Consider the following 24,293-nt stretch of genomic DNA (forward strand, 5'->3'; position numbering starts at 1 on the left):
GTTTTTTTTTAGCAACTTCGGTTTTGGTATTCTTACAGCAGCAAGCGGTGTTTAACGAACGCGGCGGCTCGCGTGATGGCGGGGCGCGCGCGCGCGAGCCGTGTGCATCGGGTCGGTCCGGACGCGTTCCTCGCGAGAGGTGCGTTTCATCGGGATCGCCGTCACGTCTTCGGCTCACGCGTCGCCGTCTCGCCTCCGCGAGTGGGTCCGTCGCTAACTTTTACTTCACCGCACGTCTTCGCGCGGGCATCAGTACTTCGTGGCGTCCCTCCTTCGGACGCTCACGGTCGCCTCGCTGTGGTCCGTCCCGACCGTCTTGCCCACGAACGGCACCTTGGTCTTCTGCGCGCCGCATCCCACCGCGGCGACGGCCCCCGCCGCGCACGCGCCACCAGCGCACGCCGCAGCCTCGGGGTGCACCCACTTATCGCCACCCATCAACCGCGGGTCGTGGTCCATCCAGCATCCCACGAAGTCGTCGGCGGTCTTGCTGCCCGTCAAGCAGTCGTATCCCTTCCTTCCGAGGTACTCGACCGCGGAGAAAAAAAGTCAGAGCATGTTCGAGTCGCCTCTCGCCTCGGCCCGGGGCGCGATATTTTGGAGGTGTGATGGTGACACACACGTGCGTGTCACGCTGCCTCTGGTGACACACACTTCCCATCATTTTTGGCGCATTCGCGAAACAACATTTGGCATTAGACCTGCTAGTACATCAGTTGTAAATGATTTGGTATCTGGCGAGACAAATCTTAACTGATCTGCATACGTCTCTAGTTCACATCGAAATCCGTGTTTTCGCGGTCGATCACCCGATACCCGAAATGGCTCTCACCCGAAGCGCGCCCGCAGTCCTTCGCATAGTAGGTAGAGAAGGGGGGATGACGAGCGTGCGGCAGCCGGCCCCCGCCCGCCCGTACGATGCCCTGTACGGTGCGTCGGCGTCCCTCACCTCGCGCGATCTCTTTCCAAACCGCGTCACCCCGTCCCAACCCTCACTCACTCGACCCCTAATCCTTCCCAACGTGCAAACACGCAGACCCGATTTACACGGTGTCCGGGCAGAGGGACCACCACCGGAACGTGCACGGCGACGCAAAGGTGGAGAAGGTGCAGCACTTCGATAACATGTACTCGGAGGTGAAGTCGTTCCCGAACCACACGATGAGGTGCGTCCGTCCTCGCGGCGAGAGCGACCCCCGCCCGGTTCAGCATTTCGTCTTCCGCCCCGGTTCGCCCCCGATTAGGAATTGCCCGAGGAAAAAAACGTAGCGCCGCGCTGACCCCGCCCCCGGCCCCTTCCCGATCCCCGTTCGTCCGCAGGGCGCGCAGGGCGAACGCCACGCTGGAGCCCGGCGCGCACGTCAGCCGCGAGTTCGACCCCGCGCTTCACGCCGGCGGCGACCCCGCCGCCACCCTCACCTCCGCCGCTTCCACCGCCCGCTTCGGCGCCGCGACGTCCTCCTCCTCCGTCGCGCAGCACACGCGAAAGGGCGACCTCCCGGTGGGAGCCGCAGCGACGATCGCCCCGGCGTCGACCTCCAGGAGCCGCCGCGACGCCGCCGTGGACGTTCCACGGCACATGCACAGGTACTTCAGGCGGCCGGTGAACCCCAACCCGGGGCATCACCCCGGCTTGCGACCGGCCCCACCTAACGCGCCTCGAGGCCACGTCCCCGCCGACGCGCCGGACGCCGACGCCCTCCACCGCGCGCGCCTGGCCGCCGCCGACGCCGTCGCCGCCGCGGAACGCGAGCGCATCGAGGCGCTCAACGCGCCGAGGAGTAAGACGGTCGGGACGCAGTCGCTGTATCGCGAATCCGAGGCGCAGACTGCGCCCTACGAACCCGAATATTTCGTGCCAGACCCGAACGAACGCACGGCGAAGCAGGCGGCGCTGGCGGAGAGGAACGCCACGGAAGGAGGCGCGCCGGAGCTCCTCTCGATCCGGCACCTCACGTTCGCGTCGGGCTTGCCCGCGGGGGCTGCGGAGGCTGAGCACATCGAGAAGATGCGGGCGAAACGCGCGTTCGAGGCTTCGCTCCCGCCGCTGTCGGACGCGGCTTCGCTGCCGCTGCGAAAGAAATTAATGGAGGAGTGGGAGGAGGCGGAGTGGGCGGAACGCGAGATGGAGATTGCGCGGTTGCAAGAGGAGAGGCTGGACATCCTTCGTAGGGCGATCGACGCCAGGGAGGAAAAGGCGGAGAGAGTCGCGGAGGCTCGGCTGCGTCGCGTGCGCGACGGGATGCTGTCGGAGAAGCACAAAAAGTTTGCGGCGATCCAGGCGAAGCGGCTCAAGGCGCTGCGAAAGCTGGGTAAGAGCCGCGCCGCGTCGTTCGAGGATGGGGACGAGAACAAGAACTCCATCGTGGACGAGTACGCCGATCACGCCTCCAAAAAGTACGTTCCCGACCCGGTACAAGGCTTGGTCGCGCACCCTAAGATTGACACCGCCGGGTACCTCAAAGACGGCGTCGTCCACGGCTCCTTGGACGACGCGAAGGCGTTTTACGAGTCCATCCCGCGGGAGGCGTACGAGTGGGACGCGGAGACGGCGATGGCGCGCGTGTTTGAGACGCGGGCGCCCAAGGTACGGGTCTGGGAGCAATCCGCGGGGGGCGGAGTGGAGGAGAAGCGAGCGGAGGCTGTGTTGGACGCGATGTACGAGGAGATGCAACGGGAGAAACGAAAGAAGGCGGCGGCGGCGGCGGCGGCGGGGGGGGGGGGGGATGACGCGCCCGGCGCGGTCACGCCGGAGCCCGCGACGCCCGGCGCTGTCACGCCCGGCGGCACCGCCGTCGCGTCCACGCCCAAACCCGTCGCTTCAAAGGCAAAGACGGAGCGACCGGAGACGCCGACGCTGCCGCCGCCGATGGAGTCGGAGGACGCCGCGGAGATGTACCGCGCGGTGGTGTGGCTTCAGTCCCTGCTCCGGGGGCGAGCCGAGCAGAACGAGACGTTCGCGGGCAGGGAACGGCGACGCGAGCTCATCGCCGAGCTCCGTCTCGGGGAGGAGGAGGCGGGGGCGTCGGGCGACGGGGGAGGAGTCGGGGCGTCGGCTGCGGCGCTCGAGCGAGCCGCGGGCGCGGCGGGCGCCGCCATCCTGCGGGTCCTCGCGACGAAGGACCCCGTCGCGCGCGACGCTGCGTTCGAGAGGACGGACCTCGCGGCGCGCGAGCGCGACGCGGCGGAGATGGACGCAGCCGCCGCGAGGATCCAGGCGATTCAGCGCGGCCGAGTCGCCAGGCGAAGGGCGGCGACGGAGCGGTCCTCGTCCTCACACCCCGACTCCCCGGCGCGCCTCCCTCCCGGCGTCTCCGCGGCGAACGCGTCGTCGCCGCTCCCGGACCTCGCCGGTTTCGACGAGTCGGAGCGGGGGATGATCCTGAAGATTCAGGCGGCGGCGCGGGGGCGCGCGGCTCGGCGAAGCGTCGAGTGCATCCGCAGGGGCGAGGATCCGAACGCGTGGCGGACCACCCCGGCTCCGAGACCTCCGCCCCGGGATCCCACCGAGGTTCGGCCTCTCACGCCCGAGGAGGAGGAGGCTTTCGACGTCGCGGGCCTCACCCCGGAGGAGAAGGCGGCGGTGGCTAAGATGCAGGCGAGCGCGCGGGATTTGCTCCTCCGGGGCGAGGCGCCGCTCGAGTCGCTGGGCGAGATGTCGCCAGCCGAGGCCGCGGCGGTGGCGAAGATTCAGGCGAGCGCAAAGCTCCACCTCGCGCGGTCCGACGCGCTCGCCGCCGCGCTCGACGAATCCGCCTCCGTGAAGGTGGACGCCTCCGCGCTGAACGACGACGCGTCCAGGAGGCTGCAAGCGTCCGCGCGGGCGCACCTCGAGAGAGCCGCGGTCGTGAAGTTGGACGCCGCCGCGCTGAACGAATCGTCCAGGAAACTGCAGGCGTCCGCGCGGGCGCATCTCGAGAGAGCCGCGGCGGTCGACGCCCCACCCGCAGTCGTCGATGCGGGCTCCATCGTCGACGCGGACGTGGAACTCGACGTCGCCGCGCTCGACCTGGACTCCAAGGAGAAGGTGGTGACGATGCAAGCCTCGGCGAGGGCGCACGTGGAGCGAGTTCGTTCGGCGGCGGATGCGAGTCCGGGCGGGCTCGCGAAGCAGCCGAGCCGACGCGCGTCCCGCCGCGGCGGCGGCCTCATGCGCCGCGACTCCTTCAAGCGTCTCGAGCTCGAAGCGGGTGCCGAGGGTGCCGAGGGTGCCGATTCTCCCGGCGCGGCGACGGCCGGTTCATTCTCGGCGGATGATCACCCGGTTCCGGTGACGATGTCGTCGCGGGCCAGGCGCAATTCCCTCACCGGCGCCCCCGACGCCGGCTCGTCGCCGCCCGCGGCGTTCCAAGACGTGGGCGCGACGTACACGGAGGAGGACGAGGTTCACATCGTCAAGATCCAGGCCGCGACCCGGGGGCACCTCGCGAGGAGGAAGTCGAGGATGGCCGCCGAGGAGGCGGCGGAGGCTGAAGCGGCGGCGACGAAGATTCAGTCGATGCACCGCGCCCGCGCGGCGAGGCGCGAGGCGGCGGCGTTGCGCGCGGAGAGGGCGGAGCAGGAAGCGGCGGCGGTGAAGATCCAGGCCGTGCACAGGGGACGCGCGGCGAGGAAGCAGATTAGCGCACAGCGCGAGGGAGGCTCTGTCCAGTAGTTGTCACACAATCTATAGTCAAATTTTTGCCCGAGACCGTCGTCAATCATCATCCGCTCCGCCCCAACGAACTGCCGAACTTCCGTCCGAACACGTGTTCCAGAGCTCTCCGATACCTGACTGACGTACCCTCCTATTCTCCTAGGACGCACGTGGTTAAAAAATCGGGGCGAACTCGGTGCAGCCCCACGTAGAACACGCGCGCCCCGACGCGTGGTGGGGTGCGCGAGGGACGTTTAGGGGTTCGGCGGGCATGTCGGGCCCGGTGGATGACTCGCCGGCGAGCGTGATCGCCGGACCGCCTCCGCAGTCCTGGGAGTTCGACGTGCTCGCGGCCGCCGAGGCGGGCGGTTGCGGGTTGAGGGAGGTTGCCTGGGAAATTTTTCAGTCCACCGGCGTGACCGAGCGGTTCGGGGTGCCGGACGAGAGGTTCAAGGCGTTCCTCGGGCGGATGGAGCTGCTGTACTCGGTGGAGAATCCGTACCACTGCGCGCTGCACGCTGCGGTGCGTCACCGCGCCGCGCGACCCGCCGACGGGTCCGATTATTTTCTCCCGTCGGCGATTGTCCTCCCGACGAGGTTGTTAAGCTGACCCCTCCTCCCCTTCCCTCGACTCGTGAACCCCCACAGGATGTTCTCGCGGCGACGCACTGCCTGCGCATGGGATTCCCCGACGTTTTCGACGACGTGGAGGTCCTCGCGCTGTACATAGGCGCGCTGGGCCACGACGCGGGTCACTTCCGCCTCAACAACGCGTTCCTCAAGAACAGCAAGCACACGCTGTTCCGCAAGTACCCGGACTCGGTGCTCGAGAACTTTCACCTCGGGCTGGTGTTCGAGCTCGTGGAAGACCCGGAGGTTGGCATCGCCGAACACTTGGACCCCGCGCAGCTGGCGAGGTTCAAAGAGCTCGTCACGAACCTCATCCTTGCGACGGACATGAGCAAGCACAGGATCCTGGTGGACAGATTCAAGGATTGGATGACGAGGTCCAAGGAGGAACACGCGCGGCGGCGCAGGGACGCCATGCTCCACGACACGATCGCGTCCGACGTCACGGGCACCAGCGACGGCGACGGCGACGGCGACGGCGACGGATCGATCGCACCGAGCGACGCCGGGACCGCACCGCACGGAACCGTCACCGAAGACGACGGATATCGACGATGGGCCGGGTGGGTCGAGCCCGCGGTTGCCGACGCGAGCCCCGAGGATAAGACGCTGGTGATGCAGCTGTTGCTGAAGTGCGCCGACCTCGGGAACGTGGTGCGGCCGCTGGAGATGGCGGACGCGTGGGGTAAGCGCATCATGGAGGAGTTCTATCAGCAGGGCGAGAAGGAGCTCGCGTTGGGCTTACCGCTGACGACGTTTCCGAATCGCAAAAATTTCGACTACATATTCGCGAGGCACCAGAACGGGTTCCTCGTGAACGTGGTCAAGCCGTTGTTCGAGACGTTCACGCAGCTTACGGACGACGACACGCGCGAGAGCGTGCTGAGCTCCGCGGCGGAGAACGGCGACGCGTGGTCGCACAGAGAGAACGCCAACCGACCGGGCGCCAACAAAGGAGGCGGCGCGAAGAAGCAGAGGAGCAGGGAGGGGTCCCTGTCACTCGCGCAGCGATCGAGGAGCAGCTTCTCCAACGCGAGAAGCGGCTCGTTGAGGTTCAAGGGAAACACGCAGCACTGGATGAAGGCGTTCAAGGAGAGCAACCTCACGATGCTCACGTCCAACGCCATGGAGATGAAGGGCTTGGAGATTGCGTTTGAGGAAAATTACGGCGCGGGCGACGAGGTCCGCGCCGCGGTGCGACTGTGCGTCCCGTTCATTCCAAGGCTGGAGCTCATACGGCTCGCCGAGCTCGGCCTCCTGGGCATGAGCGACGGCACTGTTGGCTCCGCCAAGCGCCTGCCCTTCCTCAAACGCATGGAACACTCGCGGACGATGCCCGTCGTCGACGTCACGGCTCACGCCGCCGCTCACCTCCAATCAGGCGTGGACTTTGACGCTGCGGTGACAGTGGTTTCGTTTGGGGGTTTTCTCGAGCTCATGCGACGCGCGTTGGACGGGGAGAGGAGCTCAGACGGGCGGGGCGACGGCGCGGGCGACGATGACGACAGGGCGCAGGTGGTGTCCGGCGCGCTTTCGAAGTTGTTGGGTCAGGCGGTGAGAGCCGTGCACGCGAATGGGGGCGACGTGGTTCGCATGGGTTTCGACGGGATGGCGTGCGTGTTTCCCATGTCCGGTCCGGGCGGCGTCGGCCGGGACGTCGCGGTTGGCAGAGCGGCCGGGGCGGTGCTGAGGGCGTCCAAATGCGCGTTTCAGCTCGTCAGCCAGCTCAGCTTCAGCACCCCCGAGCTCTCCGCGGTGAACGCCGACGACGAGGCGACGCTCACCCCGGCGCAGACGTGGCCGGGGCTTCGCAAGTACTCGGCGGGTCTCCGCGTGTTGGTGGTGGAGACGTTGCAGCTGTCGCGGATGACGCTGGGCAGGCTGCTCGATCACTTCGGCGTCATGGCTCACTTCGCGGAAAACGCCAGCCAGGCGGCGGCGGCTTGCGCCAACATGGAGTTTGACGTGATGTTCATGGGGCTCATGTTGCCGGAGGTTGACGGATACGACGTGTCCCGGCACATTCGCAAATACGGCGGACCCGTCAACGCAAAGGCTTACATCGTGGCGCTCACCTCCGTCGACACCCCCGAGCTCCTGAGTCAGTGCCAGGCGGCTGGCATGAACGAGGTGATGCAGAAGCCGACGAGCATGAAGCTCTTACACGGCGTGTTCAAGCGCGCCAAGCGCCACGCGCGAGAGGAGAAAAAGAGGGCGAAGATGTCCAGGGGTCGGCTCAATCTCGGCGGATTATCCGCCGACGAGGTGGCTCTCCACGAGCGGCAAAGGCCCCGCAGGATAAACTCGTACGCTCCCGTGGACCCGTTCGCGAGGCGGGAGAAGGATCTCGACGCGACGGACAACGACAAGGAAAAGGACAAGAAGTGCGTCCCGGTTAACCTGCCCAGGTACACGGACATGCTTCTCGCGTCGTCCGCGGCTCGAGCCAGGCAAGGGTCCGCGTCAACCCAATCGTCGCGCGTCAAACCCGGCCGGTTCGACGGCGACGACGACGCTCGCGGGCCCCGCGGGTTGCTCGCGAGGATCGCGGCGGCGTTGTGCGGCGGCAGAGGGCGACGAGCGGCTGATCCGGAGCCCCCCGGCGGAGGCGGCGCGACGGAGAGGGACGAGCGGGGAGCGGATAGGGATTCGCCCGTCGGCGTCGCAGGGTCGTACGCGAGACCCAGCATCGACGTTCGCGCCTCGCCGGTGGCGCTCGCCAAGTACAAAGGATCTTCTTCCGGCGGCGACTCGGCTTCTAAATCCACGGAGGGCGCGGTGGCGGCGTACAAGCCCGGGGAGGATGAGAAGGGGGAGGAGCTGTTCGAGAGCGACGACGACGACGACGACGAGTCGGACGACGACATGCCGGTGTGCATAACGGTCACGGCCACCGTCGGTTTCGGCAGGGTGGCCGTCGTTCGCGTGGGCGGATCGTCCGCGTACGCGGTGAACACCTCGAGGGACGCGCTCGTGCGGGCGCAGAGGGAGCGGGGTCAGCACAACGCGAGCCCGATTCGGGAGGAGCGCCAGTCGTCGGGCTCGGGCGGGGATAAGAGCTCTAAACCCGGAACGAACCGGAACGTCTCCGGGAACCTTTCCGGGATGACTTGGGACGACGCCGTCGACCTCCTGATAAACGCGTCGCGCGACGAGGTGTTCGCCATCGACGCTCCGAGCGGCGGCGGCGGAGGAGGAGGCGCGTGTCCCGCCGCGGCGAGGGCCGCCGCCGGCGGTCCCGGCGAGGGTGGCCCGTTTCAGCAGTGCGCCACCATGTCGCTGCTCAGCACCGCCGGCGACGCGACGATGTCGCCGGTGGCGTGGAGGATCGTCCGCGATCACGTCGTGGCGGACGCGCCCCCGAGGCTCAGAGGCGGGGTCCGGCTGAACAGGCTGCACGTGCACGAGGTTGTGCCCCCGCTAACCGATCACGTGCTCGCGCAGACGAGCATCTTCTCCATCATCCCGCGAGCGCCGGATCCGGTGCTCGCGCTGATCGGCCTCGCGGGTTTGCTCCCGCGGCCGCTGCGAGCCGCCATCCTGGACGTCGCGCCCGCCACCGCGCAGGCGCTGGAGCAACAGGCGAGGATCATCGAGGAGCGAGCGAGCGGCGACGGCGGGTCAGACGCCGGGCAATCGGGAAGCGGTCGACACGGCGCCGGGCAATCGGGAAGCGGTCGACACGGCGCCGGGATGGGCGGATCCACCGCGACCACCAACCGATCCGAGGGCAGCGCGCACGGCGGCCGGCTCGTCGTGGAGATGCCCAAGCTCACGGCTCGGATATTCGACGCCGTCGAGGTGGTGATGTGCGTCCCCGGGCCGTCGTCGGCGGTCAAGGGGCACTGCGTGTGCGGCGACACCACGGAGATCAACGCCAACATATACACGACGGCGACGGCGGCGGTGATGGATCTGGTGCTCAGGTTCCCGGGCGCGGTGGTATCGCGGGTGACCAGCGACGTGCTGTTCCGGCGGGACGTGGACGCGGCGACGGGCGGCAGCGGCGGCGGCGGCGACGGCGTGGTGTACTACTGCACCTTCCCCATCGCGGCGCTGGGGGGCAAGGGCAAGGATCCGTATTCGTCCTTGTTCGACACCGGCGGCAGCGGTAACGGCGGGAACGAGGGAGGACGAGCGGGGCGCGCGCTGGCGTCGGAGCGCCTCCGCGATACCAACCACCAGGCGCCCGTCATGGCGGTGGCTTTCGCGCTCGCCGCCAGAGCCGCCATGGCGCACCTCGGTCACACCTCGGTATCACTCGGAGTGGCGATGGGAGAAACCGTCGCCATGCCCGCGGGGGAGCAGGGCGATCGCTGCGAGTGGTCCGTGGTGGGCGACGCGGTGTCCAGGGCGGAGCGGCTCGCGGAGTTTGCCGACTCGGAGGTGCTCTGCGACCTGCGCGTGCAGCGCGCGTGCGTCGGACAGCGCCTGGACTTTGATCCGGTTCCGCACGCCTCCGGAGACGACACCGCTCGAGCTCGAAACCTCGCGCCGGGGGTGCTCGATTCGATCCTCGCCAAGGCGTCCGCGTCCGCCGCGGGGAAAGGGGCGGGCGAGAGCGGGATGGGCGGGATGGGCGGGTCGGACGGCGGCCGGGGGGACGGCGGCGTGTTCGGGGGGATGACGTCGGGCATGGGGGTGCTCGAGCTTCGCGAACGCGGGAAGGAACCGGGCGACGGGTTAGCGCCGGGGCCCACCGTGCTCATGCCCGCGGATTTGGTCGAGACGTACGGCGAGACGTCCAAGGAACGGAGCAGACGCAAGAGGGACGGCGCGACGATCGCGGAGGAGGAGGAGGACGGGGGATCTTCCAACAGGGGTTCCACAAACAAGAGGGGCTCCGCCGGTGGAAAGGATCCGGACTCGAAGAATTCGTCCAAGGATGAGATCTCGTCCAAGGATGACGCCACGACGGAACGCGCGGCGAAACCGTCACCGTCGGCGGCGACGGCGCTCTCGGCCGCCGCCGCCGCGTGCGCCGCCGCGGACGCGCTGTACCGCGCGGAGCGCCCCGGTCGTTCCGCTCGCGCCAAGCGCCCGCCCAATTTGCCCGCCATCTCCCGCGAGGCGACTCTGATGGCGGCTAAACGCGTCGTCACCGAGGCGCAGGAGTCGATGTCGCCGAGGCTGCTCTTCCTGGAGGGTCCGCCGCACTCGGGTAAGACCAAGGCGGCCTCCGCGGTGCTGGACATGCCGGAGGTGCGACGCCTGTGGCTTCTACGCGTGCGGGGATGCCAGCCCGAGGGATCCGGTTCATTGGCGGGCGCTCAGCCGCTCAAGCCGTTCGTCGGCGTCTTTCGTCAGCTGCTCGGGTTCGCGGAGGAGACGAGCTGGCGATCGAGGAAAAACGCCACCGTGGCGCTGTTGGAGTCGTGCGGCGACGCCCTCGACCGTTTCGGCCGTTACGCGAAGCCCATCCTCGAGCTGCTCGAGCTGGAGGAACCCGAGGGTTACTCCGCGGACGGCAAAGTTCGCGGCGGCGGCAGCGGCTCCGGGTCGCAGGGCGGCGGCAGCGGGGCGCAGGGCTGGCAGGGCGCGGGCACGAGCGACTCCGGCAGCGACAGGCTCTCCGACGGCAGGCTCAGCGGCTTCGGCCTGGCGCTGGGCGAGCGAACTCCGAGTTTCAGCGGCGCGTCCGGGGGCAAAGGCCCCCCGTCCAGGTCCAACTCGAGGAGGGACGCGGGTCTCAGTCTGGCCGGTGCGCCGGCGAGGGCGCCGTCGGGATCGAGCCGCGCATCCGTCGGCCGGAGCGGGTCGCACGCGGGGAGGGGCGCCTCGTTGGGCTCGGGATCGGGATCCAGGTACGGGCAGACAAACAACGCCGAGATTAACATCCTCGACGCCATGACATCCGCGGCGGTCAACGACGCCTACGAGTTCCTCTCCCCCGTGGCCACCGCCGCGCTGCTCGCGGACGGATTCGGCGAATCGTACATACCGCTCGAGCCCCACGTCTTCGACGAGACCGACTCGGACTCGGATGGCGATCGGAACGAGGGCGAGGGCACGGATCGGGAATCTCCCGCGAAGCAAGGTACTCGCCTGAATCCGCGCGCGCTGGGCGACGTCAACGTCGCCATATCCAACGCGCGCAGGCGTCAGTCGATGGACGTGGTGCCCTCAAACTCCGTCGCCAGACGGCAGCTCTCGACGAGCGGCGCTCTAAAGGAGATAAAGTCAACCGGGCGGTTGTCTCTGGATTACTCCTCCGACGAAGCCGTCGATCCGCCCAAGATTGGCATCGGCACGTACCCCGTCATCGCCGGGAGGCTCAGCGCGTCGGTGGCTTTCACCAGGCAACGCAACGGAGTGCAACGAAGGGACCACAACAGCCGTTTCACCGCGTGCGTCGACAGGCGAAAGCTCTCGCTCGCTTCGCTTCTCATCTCGGAGGAGGGGGTCAAGCGCGCGTGCAAGGCGCTGGCGCTGATGCTGCAGCGGCTTCTGTTGGGGCGATCGACCCAGGCGGCGCCCGCGCAGCCGTCTATTCCGGGTTTCCTCCTCTTCGTGGAGGATGCGCACATGCTCGATCCGCTGTCCATGGGACTGGTCCGCGCTATTCTCGAGGAGTGCAGCATTCCGCTGGTGGTGATGATGACGCACCGCGAGCGAGTTTCCAAGGTTTCCGGCGGCGCGCCCGGCGGCGGCGGTCGCAAACTCGACCACCGCGGCGGCAGCAGCATCCGAAAGGGGGGCGCCAAGGCTTTGCACAGGCTGGAGTCCATCCCTTCCGGCAGGAACCTCGCGCTCACGGATGCGTCCCATCCGAACCCATCCGACGCTTACAATAACTTCAACACGCGCCGATCGACGGACGAAGCCCCAACCAACCAAGCGGCCAAGAACGAAGCGTCTCGGCGAACCATCGAGCACATGGCGATCGTCGACGCCACGAGCAAGGCGTGGGATCGGCAGGCGAGGCGGCAGCTGGAGAAAATGTTGGCGCAGGCGTACTCCACGACGGTGGACCTGGCTCCCATGTCGCAGTCGGACCTGCGAGCCTTGGTGGAAAACTGCGCGGCTTCGCGGCTCCTGCCTAAGGACGACCGCCGCGCCTCCGACGGGCACGTCTCCGACCACCAGGGCTCCGACTCGGACAACTCCTCGCAGACGAGCGCGGGAACCAGCGCGAGCGGCTCGTTCGCGTCGACCCGTCGAGCCGAAATCGTTGGTCTCCCCGCCAGTCTGCACCAGGCGATTTATTCGCAGACTGGCGGTAACGCGCTCTTCGCCGTCGCGACGTGCGAGCTCCTCTGCGACTCGGGGGCGGTGTCCGTCACCGAGAGCAAGACGCACGGCGGCGTGAGGGAGGTTAAGATTCGCGCGGACGAGTCCAACCTGGCGCTGTCTGCGTCGAAAATCACATCCATGTCGCTGGCGGAGGTTACAGCGGAGAACATCCGCCGGTCGCTCTCCGACGACGCAGCCGTCGCCATCGGCGTCCTGTCCGCGCTCGGCGAGTGCTTCGGCGCCGCGCACGCGTGCGAGGTGGTCACCCGCGCCCTCGCCAGGGCGTCGCGCGAGGAGGACCCGCATCATGGACCGATGGACCGTGAGGAGCAGAGACTCCGCTCGGAAGCCGCCGCGCGCGCCGCCACCGCCGTCGTCGACATCTTCGTCGGCGAGTCGTCGCGCATCAGCGTCGACGGCGTGCCACGGATCTCGTTCGCGCCCCCCGAGAAGGAGAGCGACGCGCTCGCCGTCGAGGCTGGTCTCGACGCGCTCGAGTACTCGTCGCGCGCGGCGACCGCCGTCTCCGAGCTGGTCACCCGAGGGTACCTCACCCCGGATTGGGCCTCCGTTGACGACGCCTTCGGCACGGCGGAGGTTCTCGCCGCCCTCGCGCACGTCGAGTTCGCGGGCGACGGCCTGGACTTTCCCCTGCGAAAGCCCAAGTCCATCGGGGACCACTACGTCGGACGACCGCGCGGGGGCGAGGGCAGCCGGGGTCGAATGGGGCGCGTCGCGTCCCTTCGATTCGTCAACGACGCGACTCGAAGAAGCGTGTATAACTCTGTCAATTCGAGACAACGCCGCGCGGCGCACATCGACGCCGTTATCTCCCTGCGCGAGGAGGCGACGAGGGCGGAGGAGTGGCTCAACGACCCGGCGGCGGCGGCGTCGATTCACGAAGCCGTCGCGAAGCACCTCGCGGTGCTCTCCGCCGCCGACGTCGCCGCGCTGGAAGCGGATGAGCGGTTGCGAGAAAAGGAAACCGTCCGCCAGCTGGGCGCCGTGGAGGTGCACACGATCGGCGGAGGCTACGCCGCGCGCCGCCACTCGTCTGCGTCCACGGTGGAGGCTACCGACAGCGAGCGGTCCCTGGGCACCCTCGCGAGCACCGGCACCCTCGCGTCGTCCTCCGCCGAGAGCGGCGGGTGGACCGCCGACGTTCACCCGCACGAGGCGGTAGCCGCCGCCGGCGCCTTCGCCCTGCGCGTGCGGTGCCACGAGAACGCCGCGCTGGCGCACCTCCGCAGGGGCACCCAGCTGCTCGCCCTCGCGTCCATCGCGAGCGCGGGGGTGGCTGCCGCCGCCTGGACGGACGCGTGCGTTCCCCTCGGCCGAGTGCTGGCTCGAGCCGGCGGAGCCGTCGACGCGAAAAACGCCAAGGCGATCAGAGCCGCGCTGCTCGACGCGGACGATCGACGGACGCTCGCGGTGAGGAGCGCGGCGTGGGCGATCCTGGCGAACAGGCTGACGCTCGGGTTGGGAGACGGGACCCCGCCGCTGCTCTTCTGCGGGTTGCGCTCGGGGGCGGACGACGGAGCGTTCGCGCCCCTCCGCAACTTGCGCCGCGGGATGCAGATTTTGGGCGTGAGATGGCCGCTGGACGACCCGCGCATGACGCGCTCCGGCGACGCCGCCGCCGAGCGACGGGCCCTTAACCTCGTGCAATCCATGTTCCCCGCCGCGTTCGGGCGCGACGGGAGTGGGGTGACGTGTTTCAACAACGGCGGGTGCGTTGATTCCGACACGATTATCCGAAAGCTGTCCGGAAGGTCCAAGCACGTGGAGCCCGCGGTGCGCAGGGCGGTGGCCAAGCTCGGGATGGACTTTTACGGCGAGATGGAGCATCACGGCGCGGGTGCGGGCGGGGCGGCGGCGGTTGGAGCGCGGGGTTTAGACGCGAGCGTCATGGCCGGTCACGACGCGTGGGCCATGGAGGTCGACGATTTCGAGCCCATCGGCGCCATGCCCCCCGGCATCGGCGACGTGGTGGCCTACGGGAAACAGCTCTCGAAGGACAAGAACGTGTCCAAGCAGACCCGCGACGTCGCCAGGAAGACCCTCGCGCTCGTCGCCTGCGTCGAGCTGAGTCTCGTGACGATCTGGTCCGGGAGGTTGCAACCCGCGTGTCACGCGGTGATCGCGCACGGCCGCGCCTTCGCCGACTGCGGACAACAATCCGTCGTGGACGCCGCCGCGCTGGTGGCGGCGGCGGCGGTGCTCAGCCCCGAGCGCCAGCGCGGCGATCTGCTCGACGCGGCGCAGAGGATGCTCGACCTCGAGGGCGCGTTCGTGGCGAGGTTGACGGACGGGGATAAGCCGCGGGTTGGCGGACCGTCGCCGCCGCAGGTGGCGGCTGAGGGCGCTGTCGCCGCGAGGGCCGCGAGGGAGGCGACAAAGCTCCGCACCTCCACCGACGCTCGAAGCACCCTGGCGCAGGGCCCGAAACAGAAGCTCACGTTCGCGAGGACGCCGCCGCCGCCCCGGTCCGGCCCCGCGCTTCTCCTCGTCTCCTTCGGCAGGTGCTGCCAGGGCGATTGGGTCACCGCCAGGCACGCCGCGGGCGCGTGCGTCGCCATCACCGAGAAGGGATGGGGCGACGCGAGGCTCGGGGACCTCGCGAGGTGCCTGGGCGCCGTGGCGGACGCGCACCTCGGCCGTTGGGAAGATGCGCTGGCGGCGGCGACGAGTTTGATGCACGACAGGTCGTCGCACGCGGAGATTGCGCCGTGGTGCCTGGCGACGCGCGTGGCGGCGCTGACGGCGACGCGGCGGCCGGAATCGGCCGTCGCGCTGTGGAAAAAGGCGTTAAAGCGCGAGCCCTTCGCGGGGTTGCGCCTCGGGAAAACCCCGCTCTCGACCGCCGCGGAGGCTGGCGCGGACATGCCGGCGTTTATCGCCGCGCGAGCGTTTGCGGCGCAGGCGCTTTGGGCGGCGGGCGCCGCCGAGGAGGCTGTCGCGATGATCGAACAGCTGTGCGCGCAGTTGCGGACGGTGGCGCTCGCGGCGCACCCGCTGATGCCCTCCGCCGCGCTCGCCGTGGGAGAGACGGTGGCTCGGGCGTCGTACGTCGGATTGGTGTCGAAGAGACAAGGGCGGGAGATGATGGCGCACTGTCACTCGTTCCTGGCGCAGAGGGCGAGCAGGCTGCTGCCCTTTGCCGCGGATCTGGCCGTCAAGCTGCGCAAGGTGGCGCCGCCGGGGTTCATCTAACTAAATGTGGTTCATTTTTAACGAGTCTATCTATCGTCTAACGCCTTCGTCATCCACGCGTGCGCGCGTCACTACCAGACCATGCGCTCGCATCCCAGCGCCAGCGCCGCTCGCATGTTCTGCTCGCACCCCGTCGTCAGCGCCCGCAGGCACGTTTTCGCCTCCTCGCGAACCGCCGCCGCCGTGTCTTCGCCGCTGTAAAACTCCGCGGCGGTCGCCGCCGCGGCTACCCTGTCCAACGCGCCCGCCGCGCCGAGCCTACGCCGCGTCCCCTCCCCGCACGGTTCTGACGCGATTGTTCGAATCGCTCCGAGCGCCGCGATTTGTACCCGGTGACTCAGCGGGTGCGATCCCATCGTGACGTGCAGCAGCGCGTCGGTCAAGCCGGTCTCGACGAAGAACGTGTTCGCGGGATCCAACGCGTCCGCTCGTCGAGCGCGTTCCGAAGCGTCCGAAGGGCTCTCGTCGACGTCCCACGCGACTCCGGGGGCGCCCAGCGTCTCGTCATCATCTTCTTCTTCTTTTTCTTCTTCTTCTTCGTCGCTCGCTCCGACGTCCCCGAAGAAGTTCGCCAACGAGCCTTCCACCGCGTTCTCCACCAGGCACGCGCGGCAAACCTCCGACGGGATCGAGAGGATCGCGACGCGATTGGTTCGGGTCACGTACGTCGCCACGTGTCGACACGCGGACGGCCCGTCGGACACAACCACCGGGTCCCTCGGACCGAACCAACGCCCGGTGCGAAGCACACCGCCGGGTCCCCCGCCGCCGTTCCCGCCAAAGTCGCACTCCCGCCTAGGCCCGAACGTAGCCTCGATCGTCGTCTGGCGAGCGGCGTCCGGCGAGCGGCCGCCGCCGGACGAGGATACGGACGGATACTCGCTCACTGGATATTCGCTCGCCGGCGACCAGTCACCGCCCGATCGCCCGTCGCCCGCCTCCGCGTCGAGCAGACGCCGCGTCGGCGACGGCGGCGGGTCCCACGCGCGAATATTCGACGCGTCCTCGTCCCCCGGTCGCGCGTGGCAACCCACCTCGCCGCCGAGGACGACGCGGACGAACGGATCGGAGTCGCCCTCTCGAGCGACGACGATGCCCGCTTGATGGAACTCATCCACCGTAGCCGCGCGAAGCATCGTTCGCGTCGCCCTCTCGGAACCCACCCCCGCGTCGCCTCCGATGTCTCGGAAGAACGCGAGGGTGCCCAAGGAGGCGGCGAGGACGTCCACGTCCGCGTCGTCGCGCGGGGGGCGGCGAGTGGGCGGTGACTGGTCGGGCGGTGACTGGTCGGGCGGTGACTGGTCGCCGAATCTCGGTCCTCCGTCCGCCTCGGCCCCTCCGCGTCTCCCTCTCCCTTTGCCCTCGCGGCGGACCGGTGAGGTCGCGGCGAGTATCCGCGCGCACTCCGCGACGCGAGTGGCGTATCCGACGTCGAAGTACGCGTCCCCGATCGGATCGTCGTCGTCGTTCGAGTGCGCGTCGAGGGGGGGATCCTCGTCCGGATCGCTGGGTAACAACTCGTCGTCGTCGTCCGTGTCGCGCTCGATACCGCGGCTCGGTTCGCCCATCGCGCGCGCCAGGTCGCTCACGAGTCTGGCGGCTTCCACCTGAACGTCCTCGTCGCCCGCGTGCGCGCGAATCGCGTGCGCGACCGACCACGGAGTGCCCGCGTCGAGCAACCACCCGACCACGTTCGTCTCGAGGCCCGTGTCGCCGTAGCCGTCGTGGTTGACGACGCGGTTGACGACGGCCCTCAGCTCTCTTAGGATCCGCGTCGCGTCATCGCCGGATGCGTCACGGAGTCGCGCGAGGGTCGCGCGATACGCCGCCTCCCCCGAGAAGGGCTCCGGCTCCATCGGTTGTGACGTTCGAGGCGACGGTTTGCGACGGCATCTCTCGGACTGGCTACATGTGATATTTTACCGTATTTACCTAACTCGTATTTCACGAATGTAACCAATTTACGCGTTCCATCTCACGACGACACTCAGCACTAACCATAATAACATCCACCGACTCCGGCCCGTCAGGTGCGATCGATCGATCCACAAACCCGCGAAGAGACCGATCCGTTCGAGATCACAAGAGGTGCGCCCTCGGGCAGCCGAGAGGCCCGGCGTCCCGTTTTGGATCAGGCGCCATGGACTCCATCCTCAAGTACGCGCAAAAGGCGCAGAAGGCCTACAACCACTACGGCAAATCCGAGGTGGAGGTCAAGGTCCTGGAGGCGACCGGCAAGGAGAACTGGGGCGTCCACGGCCAAGCGATGAAGGATATCGCCAGGCACACGCGGAACCGGAGCGACTGCGGGGAGATCATGCGGACGTTGTGGCAGCGCCTGGAGCACAGGGGCGACGAGTGGAGGCACGTCTACAAGGCCCTGACGCTCATGGAGTTCCTCGTGGCGCACGGCGACGAGAGCGTGACGCGTCAACTCCAGCAGAACATCTACGAGATCGAGAGGCTCGAGAATTTCCAGTACAAGGAGCCGAGCGGCAGGGACCAGGGCATCAACGTCCGCCAGAAGACCCAGACCCTGGTCAAGGTGCGCCCGCGTCACGAGCTATCCCCCACGTGACCGTCCACGGCGAGATCGGCACTCAACCCGGGCGGGTCGCCGCCCGCGAACCCCACCGCCTCCCGACCCGTTTTCCCGGTCCCCCCGACTTCCATCTTAAATGATCGAACCAATCCTCTGACCGTCCCCGCGTCCCGCCCCGCTCTTTGCAGCTCCTCAAGGATCCCGCCGCCATCGCCGCCGCGCGCGACAAGGCGATCGCGAACCAGAACAAGTACGGCGGCATATCGTCCGACCAGGTCCGCAGCGGCGCCGTCCCTCGCTCGCCGGCGCCGCCGTCCCCGTCGAGGGATTGGGGGCGCGACTCCAGTCGCGACGAAGAACGCCGAGGCGGCGGACACGTGGACGCGTTCTCATCCTCCGCGAGGTCCGCGCCCCCGTCGGGACGCCCGCACCACGCCGCCGCGCCCGCCGCCGCGCCGTCCCACCACGCGCACAGCTCGTCGCAACCAAACTTCGCCAACTTTGACGAAGACGACGACTTCGAGGACACCAACGCGGCCACCGCCGGGCCCAAATCTTTCGTCCCCAGGATCGTCATGTCCGCCAAGCCGGGATCCAACGCGTCCGTGCCGAGCTCCCCGGCGCCCCTCGCGCCCCCGCCCGGGTCCGCGGGGCACAGCAGGCGCAACACGGCGTCCGGAACGTCCGGGGACATCTTCGCCGACTTCGCGACTTCGACGACGGTGGCTAAGCCGGCGGCGGATCTATTCGGGGCGGCGCCGGTGAGCGCGGACCCGTTCGCCGCGCCTCCCGCGGCGGCGTCCAAGGCGGCGACCGGGACGGACGATCTGTTCGGCGACTTCGCGGCGCCCGCCGCGTCGGCGGCTCCCGCGAAACCCTCGGTCGATCCGCTCGATCTGTACAACGCGGCTCCCGCGCATCCGGGGATCGGAGCCGGCGCGAGGATGGGCGTGGGCGCGGGCGGCGGGATGTCGCCGGGTCCCGCCATGATGACAGGCGGCATGGGCCAGATGGGAGGGATGGGTGGGATGAACCAGATGGGGGCCATGGGAATGGGTCAGATGGGAGGCGCGGGGATGAACCCGCAGATGGGCGGCGCGGGTCCGGGCATGGGAATGGGGATGAACCAGATGGGCGGGATGCAGATGGGAGGCATGGGTGGAATGAATCAGATGGGGGGAATGGCTCAGATGGGGGGCATGGGTGGCATGGGTCAGATGGGGGGCATGGGCTCCCCCGCGCCCGCGTTTCCCAAGCGCACCCCCGCGCCCCCCGCCGATCCGTTCAACACGTCATCGTTCGGCTCTCAGCCGAGCCCGCCGCCGAAACCCGGGCACGGGCACAAGAAGAACAGCTCGAGCGGCGACGTCCTCTCCGATCTCACCTCCGGGATGATGGGCATGGGCGTGGGGAAGAAGCAGGGCACCGGGACGCCGATGAAGGCTGGGGGCAAGGGCGGCGCGTCGCTTCTCGATTTTTAATCGCACGAAATCACGATCCGCGCGAGTCGCACGCCTCGCGCTCGATCAATCACTAATTTACACGAACAGGACGCACGCGAGCGTCGCGAACGCCGTCACGAGGAGCGCGCCCGCTCGCCCCGGCGCGTGATCGTCATCGTCCAAGACGAGCGGCGGCGGCGGCGAGGGCGGCGGCGGCGGTGCCGCCTCCGGCGGCGACTGCGCCTCGGCCTCCTCCGCCGCAGCCTTTGCGTCGGTCTCGAAACTCGCGAGCTCCGTGACGTCCACGCCCGGGATGATCTTGAGCTCCTCGATAGGGTCCACGCTTGACGTCGTCGACTCCAGACCGTTCGCCTTGAGGGAGTTCACAGCCTCCGTCAGCGCCGCGTCGTCAACCTCGGCGGAGCTGAAGAGGAGCTCGACGTCGTACTGGGAAGCAACGAGCCTACGCCCCGACGACGACGTCTGGGTCGCGACGCACGCGCCGAGGCTGGATCTCACGCCAGCCTTGTCGTACGCCTGTGCGCATGCGTCGTCCGGGGAGGCAGCCTGGACGGGCTGGGCGAACTTCAGCTTCTTCACCTTGTTGCCGCCGATGGCGGCGGCGGCGAGCAGGTCGGCTTTTTTCTTCTGCATCGGGTCGGTGATGCCGGCGTTCATTTTCTTCGCCCTCTCCTCCGCCTGTCGTTTCTTAGACTCGGCGGGCGCCGGCGCTGGGCTGTTGCCGCTGCCGCCGTTGTTGCCGTTGTCGACATTCCCCGAGCCAGATGGTGTGCACTTGTTGGCCGCGCCGGGTTGCCTCGTCGTGCCCGCCGGACACTTTACGCAGTCCGAACCATCGTGGTAGTAATCGGTGCCGCACTGCTGCTCCTGGTTCACGCAGACAGGGAGTTGCTTGTAGCGGACGATGACGACGCCGGAGCCCCCCGAACCAGCAGGGCTCCCTGTAGGGCTTCCGCCTCCGCCACCACCCGTGCTAGGCAATCCTGATTGTGCGGGTGTTATGCCCTCCACATGCCAGCTGGAATAACCTTTTCCACCTCCGCCCCGTCCGCCGTCGCCGCCATAATAGCCCTCGCTTTTACCACCACCGCCCCCACCGTAAAAGGTCGTAGTGCCGTTGATATCAGATGGAAGTCCATCTCCGCCATTTCCGCCAGTTATTGCCGCACCACCAGACGGGACACCGCCAACAGCCCCTGCGCCGCCGCCACCACCACCACAACAGCCGTATGAAGAAGTTCCACCAGGATTTCCAGAGCCACTGTATCCACCATAGGATAATGGTTGGCGATTCAAGCGACCGCCCGCAGCAGATACATCCTCAAAGGAGCTCGACCCCCCGTCTGTGCCTGTACTGAAATCACCGCCATTGCCGCCTCTGCCAATTATGACGTTGTAAGCCTGAATCGCGACCGCTCTTCCGGTTCTGTTCACAACCTGCCCACCACCACCACCTCCTCCGTAATACTCAAAGCCCCCGCCGCCGCCTCCCACGACCAGCAGTTCCACGGAGGTCAGTCCCGCGTGCGTGACCTGGAACGTGCCGTTAGACGTGAACGTGTGGATGGTGTAGTCGCCGTAGTAGGTGATGCTGTCGCCGCCGGCGGCGAGGAGCTTGGTGGACGAACAGCCGCTCGAGTTGTTTTTTCCGGCGCTCGAGTTGTTGTTGCCCGCGGGTGATTGGCCGCTCGAGACGGGCGAGCCTCCGACGTACGTGTCGTTCAGGCATTGGCCGGATGGGCAGGTTGCAGTTGGGCTGCGCGCTACACAAGTTCCGCTGCCCTGTGTGCAGAAAGAGCAGCACTCTCCGCTTTCGTCAGCCGTCGCCGCGTCGCAGTCGCAACAATAGTTGTTCTGGCCGCAGAGCCCAGACAGGCATTCGTCGTTGTTGCCCCAACACCGTGAGCCCGCATTGCCCTTCGCTCTGCAATCGTAGGTACCATCTCGGTACTGCGTTGCGCTGTCACATATCTGCCTGCATCTGCCGTAATAGATCTCATAACCCTCATCGCACTCTGTACAAAAGGCCGATTCTGCTGCATCGCACTGTGTGCAGTTCTGCATGCCGTTGCTCCATCGATCGGCAAAGCAACACACTCCGCCGGCACACATTTTATGGTTGTAGCAATCGGAGTCCGAGCTGCAGCTCTCGCCTGCATTCTTCAAGGTGGAGCAAGCCCCGTTGCCTGATGTGCAAATTCCGCAGCCCTGAGCCACTGCTGTGTCGCTACAGCAATAGTTCCCTTTGCAACTGTTTGACAGGCATTCGTCGTTGTTGCCCCAACACCGTGAGCCCGCATTGCCCTTCGCTCTGCAATCGTAGGTACCATCTCGGTACTGCGTTGCGCTGTCACATATCTGCCTGCATCTGCCGTAATAGATCTCATAACCCTCATCGCACTCTGTACAAAAGGCCGATTCTGCTGCATCGCACTGTGTGCAGTTCTGCATGCCGTTGCTCCATCGATCGGCAAAGCAACACACTCCGCCGGCACACATTTTATGGTTGTAGCAATCGGAGTCCGAGCTGCAGCTCTCGCCTGCATTCTTCAAGGTGGAGCAAGCCCCGTTGCCTGATGTGCAAATTCCGCAGCCCTGAGCCACTGCTGTGTCGCTACAGCAATAGTTCCCTTTGCAACTGTTTGACAGGCATTCGTCGTTGTTGCCCCAACACCGTGAGCCCGCATTGCCCTTCGCTCTGCAATCGTAGGTACCATCTCGGTACTGCGTTGCGCTGTCACATATCTGCCTGCATCTGCCGTAATAGATCTCATAACCCTCATCACACTCTGTACAAAAGGCCGATTCTGCTGCATCGCACTGTGTGCAGTTCTGCATGCCGTTGCTCCATCGATCGGCAAAGCAACACACTCCGCCGGCACACATTTTATGGTTGTAGCAATCGGAGTCCGAGCTGCAGCTCTCGCCTGGACTTTGCCACTGCCCTCGTGTCGCGCGGGGCGCGAGGCACAGGACGATAAAGAAGAGGGCGACACGGGAAAAGCCCGCGCCGCCCCCGTGCGTCCCCCCCGACTCGCGGCGGGCACGTGTCACGCGGGCGTCGCCCGTCGAGGACGGATATCGTTCGAGAACCATGCGGGATGCCGGCTCGGACGCCGTGCGGAGACGCACGGCGCGTCGGAAGCAGTGAACCCTCGTGCGAGGAAATGTCGAACGAAGGGCCCAGAAAAAACAACTTGCCGTCAGCGCGCGGCGCGCACCTGTCTGCCTGTGGGCCCAGAAACACGCGCTTGTCCTCGTCATCATCGCGAGACATTGTTGACACAAGCGCGAGCGCTCATGGCCCGATCATCGACCCCGCGCGCCGCGACTACCGTCGCGGTCGTCGCGTTCGTAGCCCTCGCGTTCGCACCGCTCGCCGTCGACGGCGCAACCCCCCCGTTGTGCAAGTGCCCCGCGTCCTCCGGAGCGTGCACCGCCGCGCAGCTGCTCAGATCCTCCGATGGGACAACCGCGTGCGGCGCGGTGGACGCCAACGGCAAGCTGGACGCGTCCGTCGTCCTCGATTCGACCGCCCAGGCGACGTCGCTCGACCTCACCGGCGTCAAGACCCTGACCGGCTACCTGCGTCTGTCCGCGACGCCCGTGACGACGCTCAAGACGGACGACCTCGTGACCGCCGGGTCGATCAACATCGAGACCAACGCCGCGCTCACCGCGCTGTCGTTCCCGGCGCTCACCGGGTTCGCCGGCACGAGCGACCCGGACAGCGTCCTTGAACTCGAGGTCCTGAAGACGAGCGCCGCGCTGGTGAACGCGACGTTCCCGGTGCTCGCCACCGCGTCGAACGTCACGTGCGAAGCTCCCGGCGGCGTGGTGTGCGATTTACGATCGGTGACGCATCTGACGGGGGCGCTTCGCGTTCGAAATGCCAACCTCGCAGCACTGAAGAACGTGTCCGGGGACGCGTACTTCGACGAACACGACGGCGCGACCGTCGCCGCGGAGAAGCTGGAGCACGTCGGGGGCGATCTCACGCTCATGCTCAGCAAAGACGCGAAGGAGGTCAAGCTGCCAAAGCTGGCCAAGGTTGACGGGAAGGTCCTGGTGGACGAGTACTCGGCGGGCGGGGCGAACACGGCGTTGACGGCGCTGAGCTTCCCGGCGTTGACGGACGTCGGGGGTTCGTTCAGGGTGGAGAGCCTGGACGGCCTGGCGGTGTTGCGATGCGAGGAGCTTAGGAACATCGGCGGCGCGCTCGAACTCCGGCTGCTCCCCGCGCTCAAGTCTGCGTACTTTCAGAGGGTGGAAAAAGTCAAGAGCGTGTCCATCGGCGGCGACTTTAAGGATGCCGAGGTGCACGTGCCGTGCGTCGCGGGTGGGCTCCTGGGCCTCACCACGTCATCGGGTCAAAACAACGTCAACGCGGTGCCGACGGACAGAGTGACGTGGAAGTGGCCCGACGGTTGTTCGCACGCGCCCGTGGCGGCGCCGGACCCGTCGCCGCCGTCGACGCCGACGCCGCCGAAGAGCGGAGCGCGCGCGGCGGTGGCGACGGGTCGGTTCGCGATCATCCTGCCCGCGTTGGCGTGGGGGGTGCGGTTGCGATAACTCG

At 67.5% G+C, this 24,293-nt stretch overlaps 7 protein-coding genes across 7 annotated transcripts; 4 read left to right on the forward strand and 3 right to left on the reverse strand.

Moving 5' to 3' along the window:
- Positions 1–10: 10 nt before the first annotated feature.
- MICPUN_108685 (predicted protein) lies at positions 11–548 on the reverse strand. The gene has a single exon (XM_002504027.1). It carries the CDS (start codon positions 457–459, stop codon positions 250–252), a length of 210 nt encoding a protein of 69 aa, XP_002504073.1. The 5' UTR covers positions 460–548; the 3' UTR covers positions 11–249.
- Positions 549–878: 330 nt separating this feature from the next.
- MICPUN_101640 (predicted protein) lies at positions 879–4,654 on the forward strand (the record flags this gene model as incomplete). Its single annotated transcript, XM_002503674.1, has 3 exons — positions 879–930; positions 1,037–1,166; positions 1,321–4,654. 3 exons carry the CDS (start codon positions 879–881, stop codon positions 4,652–4,654), a joined length of 3,516 nt encoding a protein of 1,171 aa, XP_002503720.1.
- A 253-nt stretch (positions 4,655–4,907) lies between these two features.
- On the forward strand, positions 4,908–15,712 carry MICPUN_60326 (predicted protein; the record flags this gene model as incomplete). Its single annotated transcript, XM_002503675.1, has 2 exons — positions 4,908–5,159; positions 5,285–15,712. 2 exons carry the CDS (start codon positions 4,908–4,910, stop codon positions 15,710–15,712), a joined length of 10,680 nt encoding a protein of 3,559 aa, XP_002503721.1.
- A 71-nt stretch (positions 15,713–15,783) lies between these two features.
- Positions 15,784–17,568, reverse strand: MICPUN_60327 (predicted protein; the record flags this gene model as incomplete). The annotated part of the gene is made up of 1 exon (XM_002504028.1): positions 15,784–17,568. One exon carries the CDS (start codon positions 17,566–17,568, stop codon positions 15,784–15,786), a length of 1,785 nt encoding a protein of 594 aa, XP_002504074.1.
- A 284-nt stretch (positions 17,569–17,852) lies between these two features.
- Positions 17,853–19,735, forward strand: MICPUN_101642 (predicted protein; the record flags this gene model as incomplete). The annotated part of the gene is made up of 2 exons (XM_002503676.1): positions 17,853–18,257; positions 18,443–19,735. 2 exons carry the CDS (start codon positions 17,853–17,855, stop codon positions 19,733–19,735), a joined length of 1,698 nt encoding a protein of 565 aa, XP_002503722.1.
- Positions 19,724–22,813, reverse strand: MICPUN_60329 (predicted protein; the record flags this gene model as incomplete). The annotated part of the gene is made up of 1 exon (XM_002504029.1): positions 19,724–22,813. The coding sequence occupies one exon, from the start codon at positions 22,811–22,813 to the stop codon at positions 19,793–19,795; it is 3,021 nt and encodes a 1,006-aa protein (XP_002504075.1). The 3' UTR covers positions 19,724–19,792.
- A 204-nt stretch (positions 22,814–23,017) lies between these two features.
- On the forward strand, positions 23,018–24,289 carry MICPUN_60330 (hypothetical protein; the record flags this gene model as incomplete). Its single annotated transcript, XM_002503677.1, has 1 exon — positions 23,018–24,289. One exon carries the CDS (start codon positions 23,018–23,020, stop codon positions 24,287–24,289), a length of 1,272 nt encoding a protein of 423 aa, XP_002503723.1.
- Positions 24,290–24,293: the final 4 nt, after the last annotated feature.

The sequence above is a fragment of the Micromonas commoda genome, chromosome 7 (genome assembly GCF_000090985.2).
Source record: "Micromonas commoda chromosome 7, complete sequence".
Lineage (NCBI taxonomy): Eukaryota > Viridiplantae > Chlorophyta > Mamiellophyceae > Mamiellales > Mamiellaceae > Micromonas > Micromonas commoda.

Coding starts and splice junctions, on each gene's coding strand:
- MICPUN_108685 (XM_002504027.1), bottom strand. CDS start 459: ATGGACCACGACCCGCGGTTGATGGGTGGCGATAAGTGGGTGCACCCC.